Below are 21,912 nucleotides of genomic sequence, written 5' to 3' on the forward strand. Positions count from 1 at the left end.
CCAGTTCCAAAAGCCCTTTCCAGCCACGATCAAAGGGTGCAACATAACATGAAGACAATGAGTTCCAGCTCACTTCTTGCATCTCCTGCCCGGAGCTCAGGGACTGGAGGGCCCCTTGCTGGGAGATGACACTGGTAGGGGGCCAATGGGGGCTTGATTTGTGCACTGAGATTCCCATGCTACTGGGATCACTTAAAGCCACAGCTGCAGAAAGAGGAGAGCACGAAAAGGCTGCAGGTGACAGCAAAGATGTGAGGCTTCTGGGTTTTCCAACCACACCTCACCTTGTGGGGTAAGGAAATGGGGCTGCACACTAGCTGCTGGCACCGTCATCCTGGGCTGACTAGTGTACCCAAGGGAGCACAACAGCTCCCCTTCCATTCCTACCCTACAGGCCTCTGCTGCTAAAGTCATAGACTGTAGCATTAAAGTTTCCATGCTCTCTGCAGACCTGTAGCTAGGATAAGGTGAGATACCCACCAATGCATGAGCTGGTCCAATTTCATCCACCAGAGGGCACTCTTGTTCACATGCCTTACCATTCTAGCCTGTTGTCTACAATTCAACAATAGCCGCAATCCATAGATTGAACAGCTGTGTTGTGTTAGTGCCTAAAGCCCCCTATCAAGCCCTCTCTTGCTCTTTCTCTCCCCACATCTTCTCTTCCCCTTTGTGTGTGGCTAATCTTCATGCTACCCAGCAAGAGGGGTAGTTCCCAAGGGCCTGTTGCGATCTCCTTTAGCACTGCTGCTGCAAATACAGTGTGAAACAACAAGTGCCTTGAGACCCCTGGGTGAAAACTGCAGCCTGAGTATGCTGCAGCATCAAATGCATTTAGCAGAAGTCCGTGTCTCCAGGGGGGAAGCAGCGGTTACTTTTTCAGGTATTCCTGATGGAAGAACCCTAGTGAGGGAGGGTGGCATCAGAGCTTGTCCTGATTTTTTCCAATAGCTGTGACATCTAGCTATGCCCCCTGAAGACTGACATTAACAATGCACAGGCTTTCTCGGGAAACCTGGAGACTGATCCATGGAACGCTGATGGGTCCCTTGCCTTCAGTGTCTCTGAAGGCCCTGAGCCTGCATGGGCCTACAGACCGATGGAGAACTGGACCCTTGCCCTGAACCTAAAAAGAAATAGTGACTAATTTAAAATGAATTCAAGGAAATGCCATGGTATTCAGCTGTGGGACTCACTGCTGCAGGATATTATTGAGGCAAATAATTAGAAATTGCCTTAAAGGATTCGCTATTCATATGAATAAAATAGCATCTCTAAGTATACTAGCTAGGGGAAAAGATCACAGATAAACAAGCCAGGGCCAGGAAGAAATATACTTCACAGTATATTATTATCCAGGTGCATGATATATGGAAGACATGCTTCCTGTGTGGCATTGAGCAGGGGTCACATAGGAGTAGGTGCTGCATTGATCTGTCTTAATAGGGCAAATCCTATGCATTGTCTCATCCCTGCTGGGTTTTCAGGGATTGTGTCAGTGAAAGCATCAGCCTGGGAAGGTGCACACAGAGTTGCCATTGGGATCATCCGAGTCTATATGGATGCAGGCAGTGAATTACATACGCTACACGAAAGCCCATCACTCTGTGGATGTGCATAGAAGAGAGTTGTGCTCTGTCCAGAAACCTGATCCTTGTCCCTATGAAGCTGAGAAAGACACAAGCATGTGGCTCACGATGGGTTTCAGGTGGTCCAAATAGCTTTGGCAACACCAGATTTGACTGGGTAGCAGGGATTTCATTCAAGATAGGGGAGACCTGCTGTCAGTCTGTTAGACATAGACTCTGGCTAGTCAGCAGATGTTGGGTGTGTAGGGACAGGCCCTCTATTTTACTTTCCTTACAAATAGCAAAGTTACTGCTCCCCACCAATCCTTGAAATGATGTCATAGGGATAAGGGTCTCATCTGGCACTCCGCCTGTTTCCTGGGTTATTACCTTTCCCATCTCATCCCCACAGCTGTGCTCATACTTTTGGGCACTTCTTTGTCATTATGTAGCCTTGGGACAAGGGGTCAACATCCAACTGGCATCTCTCAGCAGTCCTCTTGGCAGCTTGCCTTGCAGCGTGATCAGCCAGGGGTGGGGGGTGACCTTTGGCTGTGACACAGGCTGTAAAAGCAACACCCACGTAGTGATAGGTCACAACAGCTTCAAACAGACCCGAGGAGCAGCCCTAGCCTGGGACCTGTCATGCTCTCAGTGTGAGGAATGAAAATGGGACCCTACTAAAACCCCAATGCCATACATGGGGAAATAGTGTGCATTCAGTGATGTCAGTTACTCTTGTGTACATCAATAGAGTGACTCTGTCGTGACTATGGGGGTTAGGCACACACTGTCCCCAAGGGCAGGTTATTAGATTCATTATTCTCAAGCCTCCAATACTAGCCACTGCTAAAGACAGGATACTGGACTAGATGACCACTTGTCTGATGGTGTTTGGCAAGTCCTACGTTTGCATTACACTGCTGTAACTGCACTCGCAATGTGGCTCAATCTCCCTCCCAGCTCAGTGGGTGTCACGTTGTGGTAGAATTCTCCCAGTGCACACAAGGAACGCTCCCATCCTCTTGGGATGGTGATCTCCTCCCTTCTTAGCTCCCCAGTTCCTTTTGAATCAATGAAGATCTCCCAGGTCATTGTGCCCCTGCCTGCCCCGCCCTCCCCCCCCAGCTTGGAGAGCCAAAGCTGCCTCTGGAAGCAAAGGGACTATGTAGTGTTTCACCACAAAAGCCATTCTCCAACTGTGCTGATATGAAGTTACAACCACAGCTGATTGCGGCTGCAGCCTGGGGCGCTTGCTCCGTGCCAGCAGCTGAGTCTCGGCACTGGGAGGCACCAGCAGGCACGTCCCAGCCTTGCAGTGGGGTCAAAAAGAGAAACTCCAAACCTGCAATCTTAGCCTCTCTCCTAAACAAGATTCCTTCTTTGTGAAGCAGTCACCAGCTCCCCATTAATCCCCTCCCAGCCAAGGTCAGGGGAGCCTGCCCAGCACAGCCCAAGGTTGCAGTGGGCTGGGGTGGGGGGGAAGGACAGGGATTGGGTCTGACATTAAAGCAGCTTTACGCTTTAATTTTTAACCCACCCCAAAGCTCTAGGTCCAAAAAACCCTCCAACCTTAAGCAGCAGGAGATTGTACCCAGATCAATCCTGCAAAGCTCAGACCCAGTTCTATTTAGGACAGAAATCACTATAATTATGGCTGAATGGACCAATGAGCAAGCATCTCAGGTCCATACAAAGGGCAGAACCCTTTCTGAGATGTCCATATGGGCAATGGAAGTTCCGCAGGGATTCCCTTAGTACCATCCTCTGCCTTTCTATAGCATATTCCATCAGCCTTTCAAAGTGCTTTACAAACGTTAAGCTCTGTAGGGCATGCATGGCCGTAGTATCTCTGTATCTCCCAAACAATAACGGACTAATCTTCACAATGCCCCCAAGGTATTATCCCCATTGAACAGATGGGGAATCGAGGCACAGAAATGTAGACTCAAATTTGCAATCATGTCCTCAGTATTTGGGTGCCTGATTTATCCTGCTCGGGGCTTGATTCCTCCAAGGGGCTGAGCCCCTGCCATGGCCGTTGGGAGCACTCCGAACTTCTGGAAATCACATCCTGGCTGTCGAATGCCGAGCACCCAGGAAAACGAGGGACACTCAGTTAGTAGCTGCCTTCGAAAATGCAGATTTAAGTGACTTGTACAGCAACACACAGGAACTCTGTGTTCTGCTGCGTCTCAGGCCAGTGTCTGAACCCCGAGGCTCCCCTGCCTCTTCCATGTCGTGCGGCGTCTACAACAAATGAAGCTGTGGACCTGCTTGCAGGTCTCCTCTACTCCACAACCCTGATTCCCTCCCAGAGCAGGGCCAGCCTGTGCACTGAATGAGGCTGAGGGGCAAAAATAGCACATGCTCAAATAGTTAATGACTGCCTCATAACGCGTGTGCACAAAGGGACCAAATGAAGGTTGCACAGGCAAGCTTTGCCTGGTGTGTCCTATCTTTTGAGTACTTCCCCGGCCACCAGCCAGTTGGTTCCTTTTTAGACTCTGCCTTATTCCCTTCCCACTTTTCTCTTCTCCCCGCTTCTCAATCTCTCAGCCCACCTCCCCTTCTCCCCCAGTCTCCATTTTGCCCTCCCTATCACTCACTATCTCTAGCCTACTTGTCATGGTCTCCTTGCCGCTGGATTGAGAACAGGCCCTACAGCAGCCTCTAGTGGCTGGTAGTGGGAAGTACAGCTCCCCCCCACATATACACACACACACACAGAGCTGGAAGTGTAAGGATCCCACTAGGTTGTGCAGAAGTGTGCCAGGGCTTGCACAAGTGCCAGTTAGGGTGACCAGATGTCCCGATTTTTTGGAGCTTTTTCTTCTATAGGCACCTATTATCCTCCATCCCCTGTCCTGATTTTTCATACTTGCTATCTGGTCACCCTCGTGCCACTGGAGACTTATGAGAGAAGCTGCGGAATTTTAGCAGTAAGTTTTCCCCCTTCTGTGCCTTTTTGTTTGGCAGGGGAAAATACAGCACTGTCCCAATTGTCCATCGCTAGGATCGTTAATGATCTGGAGGATGGCGTGGATTGCACCCTCAGCAAGTTTGCAGATGACACTAAACTGGGAGGAGAGGTAGATACACTGGAGGGTAGGACTAGGGTACAGAGGACCTAGGCAAATTAGAGGATTGGGCCAAAAGAAATCTGAGGTTCAACAAGAACAAGTGCAGAGTTCTGCACTTAGGACGGAAGAATCCCATGCACCGTTACAGACTAGGGACTGAATGGCTAGGCAGCAATTCTGCAGAAAAGGACTGAGGGGTTATAGTCGACGAGAAGCTGGATATGAGTCAACAGTGTGCCCTTGTTGCCAAGAAGGCCAATGGCATTTTGGGCTGTATAAGTAGGGGCATTGCCAGCAGATTGAGGGACGTGATCGTTCCCCTCTATCCGACATTGGTGAGACCTTATCTGGAGTACTGTGTCCAGTTTTGGGCTGCACACTACAAGAAGGACGTGAAAAAATTGGAAAACGTCCAGTGGAGGGCAACAACAATGATTAGGGGCCTGGAACACATGACTTATGAGGAGAGGCTGAGGGAACTGGGATTGTTTAGTCTGTGGAAGAGAAGAATGAGGTGGGATTTGATTGCTGCTTTCAACTACCTGAAAGGGGGTTCCAAAGAGGATGGATCTAGACTGTTCTCAGTGGTAGCAGATGACAGAACAAGGAGTAATGGTCTCAAGTTGCTGTGGGGGAGGTTTAGGCCGGATATTAGGAAAAACATTTTCACTAGGAGGGTGGTGAAACACTGGAATGCGTTACCTAGGGAGGTGGTGGAATCTCCTTCCTTAGATATTTTTAAGGTCAGGCTTGACAAAGTCCTGGCTGGGATGATTTAGTTGGGGATTGGTCCTGCTTTGAGCAGGGGGTTTGACTAGATGACCTCCTGAGGTCCCTTCCAACCCTGATATTCTATGATGTGGGCGTGAGGGGAGTGGCCATCAAATTCTGTCCTGATTCCTGCACAGGTCAGTTCCTGGTCTGAAACATGAAATCCCCTTGTCTGCAGCTGGTCATGAAGTTCTTGAGCCAAACATTGCAGCGGTGGGGGAGGGCATGACGCCAGACGGTGAAATTGAAGATAAACAAAAGAGAAAAATAGACTGGCTCATTCTCATTGGCTAAACAGAAAAATGCCCAAAGTAAACAGCTGGCATAAATGATGAAATGTAAATAAGGATTTTCTAATTATTTTGCTAATACACATTTGGGGGTTGTTAGTAACAGTGGAGGGACACTTAATTTCTTTTTTTTAAACAGTTAACCTGAAAGTCTCTTTGCAATGTAAATTAGCAAATTCAACAGTGCAACTAACAGAACTAGATGGAGTCTGCTTTAAGGAAACCTGTACTATGGACATAGGAACTACAGAAAAGCCTTGGCTAGATTAGCTCGGAAACCACTGTCAGAAATGTGGCATGTCCCGGTGAATTACACACATGGTTTTTCCTGATTGCACTAAAACTCTGGGTCATCCAGTGATTCATAAGTAACAGATCCATGGGGGACAAAGCCCTCAACTGGTCTGTTGAGAAAGAAGCAATTGCTTCATATGCTTAGCCTGTGTTGGTTTCATTACAGCAAGTTGGGATGTTTCTGCTTTTGAGGATGGTACTAACCAAAGCCCAGCTTTCAGAAGAGCTGTCTTTCTAATGCCACTCAGCATTAGAGGGTGCAGAGGGCTTTTCACTCGGGCTCGCCAACGGATTTCTGAGGAGGAGAAAAATTTCAGTGGAGGAGGCAGCCACGCTGCGAGCCTGCTTCCCTGCTCGCTGAGTGGGGCGATCTGACTTGCTCCCTCCCCATTCCAGCCAGCTGGGTTTAATTTTAGAAACACAGTGCTATCTTGGGGCATCTTTTTCCATGGAATGCAAGTCTTTAAGTAAATAAATAACAGCTTTGTCGAGGTGGAATGGCTGCCGAAACCACACTGCATAATACTCAGCAGTGAGGCAAGCCCTGGTTCGCTTGCATGTGGAACTATTTTATACAGATACAGTGGCTGGACGGCCTTTCTCTCCCTCTCCTTTCACGACCCCTGCCTGCCCTTGTCCACACGCACTCCCAAGCGTTCATTAATTAAATCCATAAACAACAGAATAACACCCTAGAGGGAGGGAAGTGAAAATCAGCCCCTCCAGATGGAGCTCTCTGGGGGCAGATGTGAAAATCCATGATTCACCCGAGTCCCCATGGGTTGGCTCACTGTTACTGCTGATGCTTTTGCAGAGTCTGTCATATCCCAGAATGATGCATTCTGGGGCATCTCTGGTGGACGATAAACATTACCCCAGGTAGTTTTTGTGGAATATCCCCGCTAGCCGAGTGGGTGAGGGCTTTCAGCACATATTCCTGTGCTCAGTTCTATCTGTGTTTCAAGGTACCAAATGTGCCTATCGACGCTTGTGTGTGTGTGTAGACAAATCACAATGCAATCCACCATCTGAGGAATGGGAGCCCCCTTCACCCAGCCTGTAGCAAATAGAGGAGCTTTGCAACTCTGGCTTCATCAGATCAGCAGGTCAAGCGAATTGCAGAGCGTGGGGTACTTTTAAAGTTCTCAATCAGAGTGAGATCTAGAAGTGGACCCTCTGCCAAGAACACTGCAACCATGCCTCCTGCTTTCAAATCTGGGTCCTGTTAGTTTGAGTGCCTCATGCCAGATGTCGGGACTGGATGATAGGGGATGGATCACTCGATAATTGCCCTGTTCTCTTCATTCCCTCTCAAGCAGCTAGCATTGGCCACTGTTGGAAGACAGGATACTGGGCTAGAAGGACCATTGGTCTGACCCAGTATGGCCCTTCTTATGTTCTCATCTGATTTAATGTAGTTAAATAACCAACAGGCCAATTCAGCCCTGGAGTAAACTGGTAAAACTCCCATGGACCCTTGATGGAGCTAGATCAGGGCTGAATTTGGCCCCAAATCTCTATTTGCTTATGTGGAATAACACACTGCAGGCTGCATGCTTAGAGTAAGAGAACTTCATGGCTTGCAGGACTTGGACAGCCAGGGTTGGACCTCCCCCTGTGCTATTCCTTCCATCACTCATTGCCATGCATCCTAGTCCAACCTGAAGCCAAAGATGAACTGCAGATCTCTTCCATCACACCTTCCCCAGCGTGGGGATATCGGAGATGATCATCTGTTACCTAGGCTTTGGGGCCACAACTCTAGATGATTCAGGACAAAGGACAGCAACTCCCTTACCACCAGATGCTTTCCCAGGGTGATGGCCCGGTCCTGCTGGTTTCCGTCTGTGGTGCCAGGTCCTTAGAGAGACTCCTAAAGTCTGCAGGATAGAAAAATCCACGGAGAAATAACCAGGTGGGCAAGACTGCTGGCTATTCAGTTTGGTCCTGCTGTAGCACTGTATATGTGATCCCCTGCACTACAGCCACTTGGAAAATGCTGCCAATGGCTGAGATCTTGCATGTATCTTTACATCCACAGCATCCTGCACAACAATTATACGTTCTTTGCCACGTGACAGGTGGGACAGGCAGCTTCCAGGGCCGCCATGACACATAGAGAAGTGGCTAGACCATCCCTGATCATGGCAGCACGATCAAGCTGTGGGAAAAAGTCCCCAGGGACCTCGAGCAGGGTTCAAATGTTTGTGGCTTGACAAATGTCATGCAATGAGTCTCCCTTTGTGAAGCGGCCGGGCTGCTTAAATTGTCGCTGTTCTCGCCTTTATTAGTGTGAAGATTTCAAACTGGTATTTGAGCTCCCACGTTTCCTCTGCTGTGTCTTTTCTGACAGCCCAGAGCAGGACTGCTGCAAGCTATGGGGTCATTACTGAGCTGTTTTTTATCCAATCTGAAAACCAGTGCCAGCCACCCCTTGGCTTTGCTGGGGGGTCTAGTCTTCCTCCTGCTGGCTCTGGCTATGTGCCGCTGGGAGGGGCTTGTCTTTTCCTTGCCCTTCTACCTGACTTCATTCTGCTTTTCGCTTGGCTTCCCAGGCTTGCCTTCTCTTCACAGGCAACCAGTCCGCCCCCACCCGCTCCCTGTCTCAGTGTAAAGCATTTGGCTCTGGCTGAGGCATTTTTCCAAACGTTAGTGACGTCTCCACTGGCTCCTCTTTTCTTTTTCCCAGTGGGACTAAGCCAGCGTTGCCCACATTCTCTGTGAACTCAGAATCACGGAGGCCCTGGCCGCAGCTTGTCTTTTCCACTGAACCCAATTAAATTTCAGTTTTGGCAGAATGGAGCCTCTCCAACTGCCAGCTGCAATAGGAGAAACTAGGCTTTCAGGGCAGCGGAAATTATTCCCGTCACTCGGCTTTGCTTATTTCTTGGATTCGGCACAGAGGATGGCCCCAGGAGTTGATCTGCACAAGCCAAATGAGCCACACAGAGGTATAGCATTTCTATACAGCGTCACACGCAGGAAGGGGAAGGGCAGCTCATTGCAGGGTCAAGACCGTGCTTGTGTGCGCACACTTTCTTTAGAAGACAGTAACTGAGGCTTGCATGGGGCTTTGCATCCAGGGAGGCTCGCATTCAAAATAGCTTTCTGACGTTCAGGACAAGAAAGTGGCATTAATGAAACGTTCAAACTGCACAGTGGAAATCACACTGAAGCAAAAGTTGCCTGCCAGGTCCTCAGCTGGTATAAATCTGCACATTGACATCAACGGGGCTACGCTATGGCTGAGGACCTGGCCTATGGCTCCACCAATAGCGATTAATGCTGCGGCATTGCACGTGCTGTATGTTTGATGGCATATCCTTTTCCAAACATCATAATACATTTAAGCCAACTCCCTTACCCGCTTCCACCCAAAAAGTCATGCAGTCAAGCTCCTCTGGGTGTTGGAACCTGAAACTTTGCTTCCCCTAGCTTTGTGTCCTTTCAGTTGTGCACCCGGAACGCTGTATTAACGTGTGCAGGAGGGAGTGTTTGTGTTTGCAGAGGAAAAGAAAAAGATGTTTCTGGTCGTCCAAGGTATTAAGTACTTATTTACTAACCGTGGCTCTGGGTTTAAGTGGGCATCTGGAAATTCGAGGATAATCCCGAAGGGGCATGTGCGTAAAACATCATCTTCGTTTGCTTTTCTGTTTTACTTTTGCACCTCGTATCATGAAGGAGAAGCATCGCTAAAGCCATTAATTGCTAGTTCCCTCAAGGGATCTGAAACTGCTTGTCAAACAGTAATGAATGAAGCCTCACAAAACTCCCAGTCAGTGGGAATTGTCCTCATGTCACTCATGAGGAAGCAGAGGGTGTGTCTACACTGAACGCTAAGGCTGGGTCTGTGGGATCCAGGTGTGTGGACTCGGTGTTGCCAGACCTGTGCTTGAACATCCACGCTGCATTGTAAAAGTGGGGTTACAGTTGCTGGAGCCAGGTATCTCAGCCATGGTAACGCTTCCATACAGCACTATGCCAACCTTCTGACTTGGGTTTGTGGCTTGGCCTTCGGGTTGCCAGGTGTCCGGTTTTCGATCGGAACAACCAGTCGCAAAGGGATCCTGGCGGCTCTGGTCAGCACTGCTGACCGGGCCGTTAAAAGTCCGATGGGTGGTGCAGCGGGGCTAAGGCCGTAGCTCCACGCGGCTCCCGGAAGCAGCGGCACGCCCCCTCTCCGGCTCCTACACAGCCAGGTAGCTCCGTGTGCTGCCCCGTTCACAGGTGCCGCCCTGCAGCTCCTTTGGGCTGTGGTTCCCAGCCAAAGGGAGCTGCAAAGTTGGCGTGTGGGGCAGGGGCAGCGTGCAGAGCCCCCTGGCTGCGTCTCCATGTAGGAGCCAGAAGGGGGACATGCCACTGCTTCTGGGAGCTGCTTGAGGTAAGCGCTGCCCAGAGCCTGCATCCCTGACCACCTCCTGTGCCCCCCCGCCACAGCTCTGATGCTGAGCCCGCACCCCGCTGCACTCCAAATTCCTCATCCCCAGTCCCACACCAGAGCCCTCACCGCCCTGCACCCCAACCCCCTGCGCCAGTGTGGAGCCCCCTCCCCTACCTTGAACCCCTCATTTCTGGCCCCACCCCAGAACCCTGCCTCAGCCCAGAGACTCCTCCATTACTCTGAACCCCTCGGCTTCCCCCCGCAGCCCAGAGTCCCTTCTTGCACCCCAAACTCTTCATCTATGGCTCCACTCCAGATCCCACACCCCAATCCACTGCCTCCGCCTGGAGTCCCCTTCTTCACCCTGAACTCCTCATTTCTGCCCACACCCCAACCCCCTGAGACAGCCTGGTGAAAATGAGAGAACGAGGGTGGGGAGACTGAGTGAGCAGGGATGGAGTGAGCCAGGGGGCGGGGCAAGGGAGTTTGGTTTTGTGCAAGTAGAAAGTTGGCAACTCTGCTTGACCTGTGTCTGCACAACAGAATGACAGGGCTTGGACCTGAGTTGCAGTGGGGCTCGGGCTGTGGGACACACCCCTTTAGCAGGGTCCAAGGACCTGAGTGTTTGCTGACCTGAATCAGACTGATTTGTGTGTGGACAGAAGCGGGGGCTTGGGCTTAAACCTGAGTCAGAGTCCAGGCTTATTGTGCACTATAGACATACCCAGAGCCCCAGTGAAATTAGGTGATTTGCCTAGGGTCATGCAGAATGGCAGTGTCAACGTAGAGCCAGGATGTGAATCCAGACCTGAGTCCCAGTCATGTTTATCAACTTCCTGACCTAGCTTGTCTAAGGTTTTATTAAGACCACATGCGAGCATCCTACAACTACCAATGCCTCAAAACTCCAGTAGGTGGCAGTCTATCACTTACTCCAAACACCATCTTGGGCAACTATAGTCACCCTGTATCACTATCTGCCTTCTGCTTAGGTCCTCAGGATAGGCGTGTGCACAGATCATGAAGACAAATCCCTATACACTGAACTGAAATGTTTTTAAATGTGGTGCTGCCAGCAGTGAGGGACAGATGGAGGTAGAGTTGGCCAGCTGCTGATCTCGGGCACAGGCACTAAGATGAGAAGTCTGCCTTGGTAGGTGCTGTGCATAGGTAGCTCACCAGTTCAACCAAACCCCTTTGCTGTCCCAGCCCTGTGCCTCTCGCTAGGGCAGAGATTGCCAGCTATGTTGCGGGTTTGCAATGTGAAGATGATAGACGCACCAATTCCACTTTCATTTGTGACCTAAGGCCAGGCTTTGAACTACAGTCTCCAGAAGCAGGGAAGATTAGTGCACTAGCCTACTGCAACCAGTAATTCCTCCAGCTATTTTTATGTTCCCTGAAACCTTAAGCCGCTCTTGGAACAAGGTTATGTTAAGTGGAGCGAAGTAAAACTGTTTCCATTTAACTAATTAGCAAGCCTATTTCCTGGCCAAAGCGCACACATCTGCAGCAGTTTCAAAACTGTCACAGGCCTGCATTACCGTCGCTGAGCCAGACAAAGAGAGCCACAAGCTAGTTAAAGGCCAATGGTGGGGTGGGAAGGAAGAGCCAGATTCTGCTCTTAGTTAAAACTAAATCTGGAGTAAAACTGCATTGACTGGCGTGGAGTTACCCCAGACTTACACTGGTGTGACTGAGAGCTGAATTTGGCCCTAAATGGCTTATCAGAGCCAAGATTTTCAAAAGCTACTCATGATTGTGGGTGCCTGGATTGAGCTATCTAAAAGGGGCCTTATTTGGGGGGCAGAGAGGGAGATCCCCACTCTGAAAGTCAGGCCCCTTTAAGGTGCCTCAAGTTAGGCACCCACAAACAATAGCCATTGATGAAAATGTTGGCCAGTGATTTATAGCTCTCGGCTTCCATGTCACTGTCCAGCAGGAGAATGGTGGCTAGCTGGTTACCTGCCCCAGAAGCTAAACCAGTCCTGAACAGAGAATACGACCAACGTGAAACAGAAAAGACAAGCTGGGGCAAGTATGCTCCTGCAACATGCTGTAGTGGACACTGGAGCCAATGCCACAAAACTTTCTCCATTTCCTGTGTCCACAGAAATGTGGGTTACGAGGGCTGCCATGATTCATCAGTTCAGTGACTTAAGTGGCATGAAAATCTAAATGTGGCTGAGGTATGGGGGGGGTGGAGTCAGACCCCTCACAGTTCTAGCGGTGCAGGTATGGTCCACCCAGGCTAGGAACACACATTTTGGGGGCAGCTGCGGGGTCAATCTGTCAGCCTCTCAGAAACCTGGTCTTGGCTCGTGAAGGAGATTTCAGGAACATTCAAAAGGGCCACCAGAGAAGGTGTCAGATTGACTGTAAGAGCCTCAGAATTCTGGGAGAAGGGTGCATGCTGGAGGGGAGGAGAAGCCAAAATCATGACACCTCCACACCTGCATTTCTGAATCCTACTCTGTAGTCCTCTTTTTTGCTCCTTATTCTCAGGTTCACTCAAGGGTGTGAGAATTGCCTCCTTCACATGACACCTTTTGCAGGAGGAGCCTTTAGGAGTAAAACTGTGGAATTCCCCTCATTACATTTTCCCCAAGCTGTTCTTGTGAGGGGGAGCAGGCAGAGAAGAGATTTACACCAACTTCACTCCACCCTCCCCCCCAACTAGCAGAAGCACAGTGCTCACAGGTCACCGAGGATCTGCTGGTGGCACTGGACCATTCGTGTGGAGGCTTTGCCTCTTTGCACCAGCGCTGGCAACGTGGCTTGGAGGGAGTCAGAGCTTCCCTCTGTCAGGAGATGGTCCCAGAAGCCCCTCACGGGGAAGTTCCCTAGAAGAGGAGTTCAGTGCAGCTGTTCCTACATCCTGAGGCTGTATTAACATTTTGGGTGGATTTGTTGCTGGTGGCTTGGATGACCACGTGCACCTCATCTGCAGATTCTGAGGGAGTGGCAGGAGGCTCTCTGTGGTCTGGGGCAGTGGTGGGTAAGATCTTATCATGGGACTCTCCCGTTTACATGTTTAGCCTAGGGGAGTGGTAGGGGCATCTCTAGCTTTGACTGGCTTTTCCCTTCATGCACTCAGCATCCTTATTTCTATTCAGGCATCCTTATTTCTATTGTGCTGGATGCTGAGACCAAGGCAGTTTGGGGTTTACTAGCTTCATTTAAGGACAGGAATTTCACTCAGCCCTTTGTTTCAACCCCATCTGCACTGTAATGACCTGCTGGCATAATCAGCAGAGGAGGAAGGAGACTGCAATGGGATCAGATGAGAAAGGAGACTAGGGGAGGCAGAGAGGGTGTTTGCAGTTGTGAGTGAATTTAGTGCAGCTACAAAGGTGACAGAAGGCCAGCTCTGGAGCTTGAAGTCCTGTATTACCCCTCCTCTGTACAACACAGCAGTGCAAAATTCCCATTGCCCTGCTGTGGAAGGCACGCTGCTAAGCATCAACCCCTACTTATGCCCCGGATCAAGTAGACAACTCTTCTTGGATTGAGATGGCTATTTGTAAGGGCGATTGCTCTGATATGAGGCACCTGTGGATGTTGCAGGAAATGGACTGAGGCCATACTTGCTTCACATTGGCCACCAAAACTACATAGCAGTGATTTTTGAAACTATGGATCTAGGCTGCATTATCAGTGAGCTGGAGGTGAATGGTTCTGTATCTTGTTCCAATAACTTTCTCTACCTGACACAGAGAGCTGAGTAGAGGTTCTGTTCCCCATGCATGCAGGACTTACACACATAACTCACCAAACTCTGTAAGTTACTCACTTAACTCGTCTCCTTGTTTTCAAGGAGAACAGCTCTTCTCTGCTTCTGGGGCGGAGTAGATGAAAAAGTGAACAAGGTGAAAGGCAAATGAACCTCTTTTCAAACAGGAAATAGGAGGTTTGGGTGGGGCACGGAAGGGTGGAAGAAATCAAATGACAGCTGACTGGGGTTATGGTGCTAAGGTTATGTGATTGCTCGGTTTTGGAACATCCACTTAGACATGGCTCAATTCTAAATATTTTTGTAAACTGACATTTCTTACAAGCATTGCCCAAGTAAGTTCTACGGGGAGAGATGAACAATTTCTCCATATAAGGAATCACTCTCTGTCCATTGTAGTAACTTGTAACGTGGCACATAGGAAAACTCGGCCTGTTGAGCTAGAGAAAAATTCAGAAGAGACCGCTTCTCCTGAAGAGACCCTAACTGAACAGTTTAAAAGGGATTTTAACCTTAACATTGACATGATGTTTGTTCAAAAAATAAACCTACGCAAAGAGGCTCATTTCCATGACAATTAGTCTTTATTAAAAATGTACTGGAGCAAGGTAAGCCTCTAAAATACTGACCCAGTTTACTTTGTGCGTTGGAGCAGGGGTACAAACATCACACATACATTATTACCTAGTGCCCCTTGGCAACACATTCCAACAAAATAAATGAACTCTCACATACTTAATTCAACATCTTATCTCTATCAGAATAACTGCATAGTTCCAAGGCTTGGTTATGTAACAAGAAAATGTTATGGCACCACTATAGAGCTGAGCTGTCAATTTGCCCTAACTATTCAGATTCAGAGACAACCTTACAATCTCCCCTTCCTCCCCACCCCCGCTGCAGGAATTCTAGTGAAATTCAAAGTCTGTGGGGCAGGGGGGGGGTCCTGGCTTGTTAAATCAACTATTGCACTGTAGCAGATTTTCAGAAGCCAAGGAGCCATGTGTCCAAATGCACCATCAGCTCAGACTTAAACCTTCTTCTCTCTCGCTGAATACAACTCCTCGTTCCTGAACCCCTTGAATCAGCACAGGCGTTTGGTTTGGTTTTTAAAACCTCATACAACAGGCTATATATATTTTTTTTTTAAAAAGATGTAAATGTAGGTGAACAAGAAGCGCTCATGAAAGTAAGAGTCAACCTGGCTACAGCAAGCAAAGGCAAAAGCAGAGTGCAAGTAGGTGTCCTTTCCCTATTTAGCTCAGGCAATTCACTTCAGTCCTGACATGTAAGAAACCACTCTATTTGATTTTAAGGTTGCTTATCACCATGGTAGCTAAGGCAAGACCCTCCTAGGATTTCAGCACCCAACTGCTACTGATGTCCGTAAGAGTTAGGTACCTAAATTCTTTTGAGGATCAGGGCCTAAATGTGGTATCTGTGCTTCCAAGCCTGACCCTCCTCCCCCAGCCCTGTAAGAGGGATTGCAGAGGGCATCTTCTGTGCATTAACCAATATTCTTCTTAAACTAGCAGAGATTCTCCTGCCACGATGGCAAGTAATCAGTATGGTCTGATGTAGCAATAGGACCTTGTACAGAATTATTGTATTTGAGCACCCAGAGTGGGTGTTTGTATCTTTTCATTGCCACAGTGCAGACAGAAGAGCTCTTAGTCACATCTCACAGTAACTGTAAGAAAATCAAACAGATTAAGTACCTGAAATGCTTTTTGATAAATGCCACTTTCCATGCCGTATGGCTTTGCTACGGAATTTGGAACTGGAAAGTTGTGTACAGTATTAAAAAAAACAACCAAAAAAACATTTGATGAGCTGATCATCTTAGGTGATCACTAGCTCAAAGATGTGAAAAATCCATGCCATTTTTGACTGGTGTGACACACGTACAGATTGATTTAGTGGAAAGAAAGTTTCTCCTGTAAACACCCAGCTAAATTAAGAGTTTAATGTGAAAAGGGGACAATCAGACTGAAGCCATAAGCTCCTTAAATTCAGTGTTTGTCCTAAAACAGGATTATAAACTAGGCCAGCAAAGCAGAACAATAGAGGCCCAGACCACTGCCAAAGCTTGAGACATGAGCGTTGTTGCTAATAATGGCCAGTGCTTCTCTACAAGGAAGACTCTTCCCCTTCATGGGGGTGTGTGGGATTGAGAGAAGCAGCCAAGGAACCAGCCAGGAGTTCAGCACCCACTCAGTAGTTGAAACCCAGTGCAACCTGTAAGGGTCTAGCTCTACTGCACCTGGGAGTGAGCATCCCAGCCCAGGTCTACAGCCATGCTAGTGCACTAAAACTAGCTGCATAGACATTGCTTTGATGTTGCGACTTGGGTTGGAGGTCAGGCTCTCAAGTGTACCCCAGGCCAGAGCCTCCAAACCCCAACCTGAGCTGCTGTGGCTACACAGCTCTTTTTAGCCTACTAGCACGAGTCTGTCGAGCCACGCTGGGAGGCTTGCGCCCAGGTGCAGTGTAGACATACCCGTGAAGGGCTTAGACTCCCAAGTCATCGGTGATCACTGCTCTCACACAGCTGCGTCACTTATCTACCATTAAGGTGTGTTCAGGTAGAATTTTCCAAGAGGTGCTAATTTTAAGCAGTCTTTAAATGAAAGGTCTGATCAATATAAACAAACACACTGCCAGATACTTCTATACAAAGGGTATTAGAACCAACTTGTGCCATCTGGTTCCACACGGGCACCCTATAAAGTTAACGGGATCCCATAAGCGTATCTAGTGGTGGAATTTGGAACTTAGTGGTCATGGCAACGCTACTATTACTGGGATGTTGTGGATAATGGCTCACCCATAGAAAAATATATTTTTCAAACTGCTAGCTACACCCGAACACGTAGCATGGCTTAAAATGCACAGCGACTCTACAGTGAACTCCAGCGTGCTTCCTTGGTGCTGGTGTGATGCTCTACCTGCAACTGAGTTAGTAAAGAAAAGGGGTTGGGAAGCAGAGTGATGGGCAATCAGGTGTATAGGAAAGCGAGGGGGTTAAAGTTTTAAATCTGACCCTGCCTTCCTAGTTCACTGCACTAAACCTGAGCTAATCTCCTTTGAAGTGACTGAAATGTGCTTGATGCTGTCATGTATAGTCTCACCACTGGATAAAATGTTTCTTGAAACACAACTTTAGGAGCAGGCTGTACCAACAATAATAATCACAAGGCAAAGGAAAGAATTCTTTCAAGTAACTTGAAAGCTCTAGTTTAATAGGAAAGCAAGGTTAATAAGGCTGTTTTAAAAACTTCCTCGGTTGTGTGTATCAAAGGGGGTGGTGGCGGCACTGGTATCCAAAGGGCAGGAAACTTAAGCCACAGGAGCACACCATAAATTAAAGTTGGGGGCTCCTGGTCTTTGAGGTTTAGGTAAAGCTTTCAGGTTACTGCATAAAACAAAAATACAGCAGTGGCGAGCAAGTTAAAACAAAGAGGTGTTAAGAGTATTTGGGGTAGCCACTTGGGTTGGTTTAAAAAAAAAAACAACATTACTGCTGAAGAATTCTTCAACACTGTGGACTGTAGGACTTCATTTTTAAACACAAGGTTTATAAACAGAAAGGCTGTTGGTCTGCCAACATCTGAATTTAGGGTCTTTCTCCAACCATAGCACAGGGTGGCACTAGCCTCTAAGATGGCATGAGAGCTGGAATCCCTGCTCTGCTGTATGTGTTTGATCTCAACTATAGCAGGAGAAAGAATCTTGAATTCAAGGTTTGAGAGTAAGGGAGAATTGTTTTTCAATTTAGACTGACAAATCAGTATATTTTACTATGTCTATTCCCTTCCACTCCAAAAACATGCAAAATTAACTCCTGCTTTTGAAGATCATCCTTAGCAAGGGGACCATTTCAAGTGCTGAGTGTTAACACTGAACGTTTTAAAATCATTGCACATGCCAGCCCGGTGCCCAGGGTTCTCTCTCTCTCTGTTTGCTTTCTGGCTTTGAGCTTTTAGGATGGATTCAGATCATACTTCCAAGTTTTTTCTCTGCCACCAGAAGAACTAGGAACTTTCCTTTTTTTAAAAAAAGAAAAAGCGGAGATCCTTATCTAGCCACATGCCTTGAGAGGTTCAGGCTTTAATAACAAAAATAGCATAAGACTCCGCAACATCAAGGACTTCACTTTTAGAAGACTGATTTTTCAGGCTTCTAAGTGCCTATTCCAATTTCCCCTCTCCTGGGTTCCTTTGACAAATCTTGAAGGATTTCCTCCCCTTCCCTGAGGCAGAGTCAACACAGCAAAGGGATGTTTATGACCCTGTTTGCCAAAAGAATCACTGAGTTCAGCAACAACAGCATTAATGATGGTCAAGACGTAGCCTGAGCTTCCTCTGCGGGCTGGATGCAAAGTCTATAGAAGAAGCAAGCATGAGACTAGGTTATCCCATGACACGCCATTGGCGGGGGCTACAAACTGCCATGGCAGACATGTGGATTAAAAAAAAAATCCAAATCTGCTGGAGTTTGGTGGGAAACTCGGCTGGATTTCAAGTCCCAGAAATAAAAAAAGGGCCTGATTCTGCTCATGTTTTGGGGAGTTCTGTCCCTGAATTCCCTAAGGAGCAGAATGAGGTCCTTAGGCACAGCCCATAAACTTGCTAGAGTATAAAACAAACAAACAAACAACCAACCTTATGAAGTAGTTTAAACTGAGTCAATCATTTGACAGCCCATATTGGCTCTTTTAGGAAGCCTCTTCATGGCTACCCAGTTTTGGTCATGGTTCCTGCTGGTTGCTCTGGTGGGGGGTGGCACCGTAAGCTTTGATGTACCACTGCAGGGCATCCCTTCAGGACACCGCAAGGAAGGAGGCCTATTACCTTCTGGGAAGTGGCTTTGATGGACAGAGATTGATTCAGAACTGGCCCCTGAGCATGCAGGGACATCTAATGAGTTGGTTATGACGGTAGGCACAAGTGAACCACAGCAAAACAGTGCAGGGTGTGCAAATTACAGTTCCTCCTACCCCAGTAGCTCTCTGCACTGAGGGGCATGATGCTGAATAAAATCAGGCCTGTGCATGGGCTATTTGGCATCAGTCAACCAACATCTAATTTTCCATTCATGGACATAAGATCCCATCCCCTTGCTCTGGTAGTGATCAGACCCATTTAGGACCCAAGCAGTTGTGAGGGGTGTGGCTAGGTGACTTTGAGCTGAATAATTCCAGCTGATGGGGCTCCGTACATTATTAAAATCTTTGCTCAATGGCCAGGACTCTAGAATGACTCCCCATTGTCTCCTTCTGAAGTTTCTTCCTAGTTCAAGTTTGGTGGGAAGAAAGGAGCAATTCTTAAGCCATTGTCATTGATCAAAGATACAATAAACTACTCCTAATTGTGTGTTCTTTATTTGCCAAGTGAATTCGATACTGATGAAGAGTGCCTGACTAAGCACTTGACGGGTTACAGCAGCCAGGCCAGCTTCCCTGACATCACTGGGCTGAAGGGCCTCAGTTTTGACCCATGGCAGTGAGATGAAAGTTTCCATGGCCTAACAGAACCCGAGGGTACGGGGAAAGGTGCTAAGTGTGGTGGTGGACGCCTGGGGAGACCTGTCCAGTAGGAGTCGAACTGAGGAACACCAAGCAGTGAGATGGCCTGGCCATTCAGACTAAGTCCCATTCTTTTATAGGATACCTGATGCTGCTGTTTCCCCAGCCGGACTGCAGATATGGCACCAAAGCAGCCCGCGCCCTCAGTGCCCGCATGGGGATGCTCCTGTTACAGGATAAGTGCTATCCACGCTGGAAGTCTCCCCTCTGCCCTCCCGTCTTGCTCAGCAACTTCACCTCTTCGATGATTATGTCGTGAGTGACTGCTTTGCACATGTCATACACAGTCAGGGCAGCAAGGCTGGCAGCAGTCAGCGCTTCCATCTCCACGCCTGTCTTACCCTGGCTGTGGCAGAGCGCCTGGATCACCACAGCCCATCTGCTCTCGTCCAGGCTCAGAGAGATGTCCACTTGGCTCAGAAGGATGTTGTGGCACAGGGGGATCAGCTGGCTGGTCAGCTTGGCTCCCTGAATCCCTGCGATCTGGGCTACTGCCAGCACATCTCCTTTCTTCAGCTGGTTCTGCCGCACCATCCCAAATGCCTCCTCACCCAGACGAACCACAGCACTGGCAACAGCGGTCCTTTCAGAATCGGGCTTCTTTCCAACATCTATCATGGCCGCCCGCCCCTCTTGGTCAACGTGAGTCAGGCTGCCGGAGGGACCCCGTTCACCAGCGCACAAGCCAGAACCTATGGTTTTGGAGTGGGATCCTGGGCCCTTTTCTTCTGACTGGTTTCCAGCAGCAGCCCCAGAGTGACTGCCCACAGCAATTTGGCTGGTGTGCTGAATGGAAGGACTTCCTGTCCTAAGGCACTTTGTGTCCGAGCTAGAGCTCAAAATCTTTTGGAAGATGCAAATGCCGCGTGCCTGAGCTCGCAGAATTTCTGCTGTAAGCTGCTGTTGCTCTGAGCGAGATCCTGGCAAGGCGTGCTGTCCTGTAAACACATTTTTCTTAAACGCTTTTCCCATCTGCTTGGATAAACTTGCTCTTGGCATTAGCCAGTGGCCAGGTCTGTGGCCCCATTGCTTTGAACGTGGAGAATTCTGCACGGCATCTTGCAGTAGTGAGGTCGACTTCAATGCTGCCTCTGAAGAGGAGGATAAATAGAAATGAGACAAAAGCTATTGCTACTAACTGGAAGGATAAACTAAAATATATCTGAATTAGGATGCAGTCAGAGCACTGCTCCCTCTTTTATACACTACCAACAGCCCTAGGAAGCTGGGAATTGAACTCCATTTTCTTACTAAAGTTCAGACCTCCCAATTCCCCATGCTCATAGGCTTCTTGTTGTATTGACTTGCTTACCAACACTGTGGCTGGGTGCACAGTTATTGTAGGGTCAGTCACAAGAGAGGAATTTGTTTTCAGTATTAAAAAACAATCTACATTTGAGAACAAGCAGCCAAGGAATTACCTGGACTTCATCTCTGGGGGAAAAAAAGGCAGGGGACACACACACACACACACACCCCCACCACCTTCTTCTTGTGACAGTGTGATTAAAAATGTCTTCCTCAACAATGCCAGGCTCATTTTAAAAAACAAAACAAAACCATTTTTCACTCCCTTCTTTGCTATCTCCTGCCCTCCAGCTCTGGCTGCTGCTCTCACCTTTTCCAGCATGCTGTTTAAAGTAGGATCATTTTACTTTCCAGGTTTCTGCTCCTAGCTGCAGCCCTCAGAGGTCAGCCGGGCCAAGAAGCACCAGCTGCACTGCCTGCGAGTTCCTAGACAGATTCCATGCTGGAAACCTTCCCCATAGTCACTGGAAGCTCAGATTCCTTCATTGACACCTGTTACCTCTTCCCTGGCCAGGAGCTCTGCCAGCTCAGTTTGGAACTTTATTTAAATCCACTGGAAAGTAGCCCTCCTTGCCTCTCGCATTAATCCCCCGACTTTGGCATTTTCATAGCGCCCACTGCCAAGCACCAAGACAGGAGCCTGTTACGCACACAATGGAAGTGATTCTCTTTATAATCCAAAGGAGAAGGCGGCAAAGAGGTAAGCAGTGGCCACATCTTAACAACCTGCTTTGTTTTTTAAAAAGGAGATCTCCCCTATGCTCTTCACTATTCCTTTATGCGATACAGAGGCTCAGGAGAGGTTTGGAAGACCACAGAGGAGCAAATCCCTTCCATAGCCCCTTGAAGCAGGACTCCTTTGGGAAATAGCAAGTTCAAGAGCTGTTCACAGAGGAG

General features: G+C 48.4%; 1 protein-coding gene across 5 annotated transcripts in view; it reads right to left on the bottom strand.

The window, feature by feature from the left end:
• Positions 1-14,682: 14,682 nt before the first annotated feature.
• Positions 14,683-21,912, bottom strand: part of MOCS1 (molybdenum cofactor synthesis 1) — a 67,590-nt gene continuing 60,360 nt past the window's right edge. For 4 of the 5 annotated variants that reach the window (XM_037895552.2, XM_043543516.1, XM_043543515.1 and 1 more), the window contains one exon: positions 14,683-20,798. In XM_037895552.2, the coding sequence (XP_037751480.1) occupies positions 19,891-20,798 (908 nt within the window). In that variant the 3' untranslated portion in view covers positions 14,683-19,890. The remainder of the gene's footprint in view (positions 20,799-21,912) is intronic. The other variant, XM_037895554.2, reaches the window with a different exon arrangement.

The sequence above is a fragment of the Chelonia mydas genome, chromosome 3 (assembly GCF_015237465.2).
Source record: "Chelonia mydas isolate rCheMyd1 chromosome 3, rCheMyd1.pri.v2, whole genome shotgun sequence".
NCBI classification, from domain to species: Eukaryota; Metazoa; Chordata; order Testudines; family Cheloniidae; genus Chelonia; species Chelonia mydas.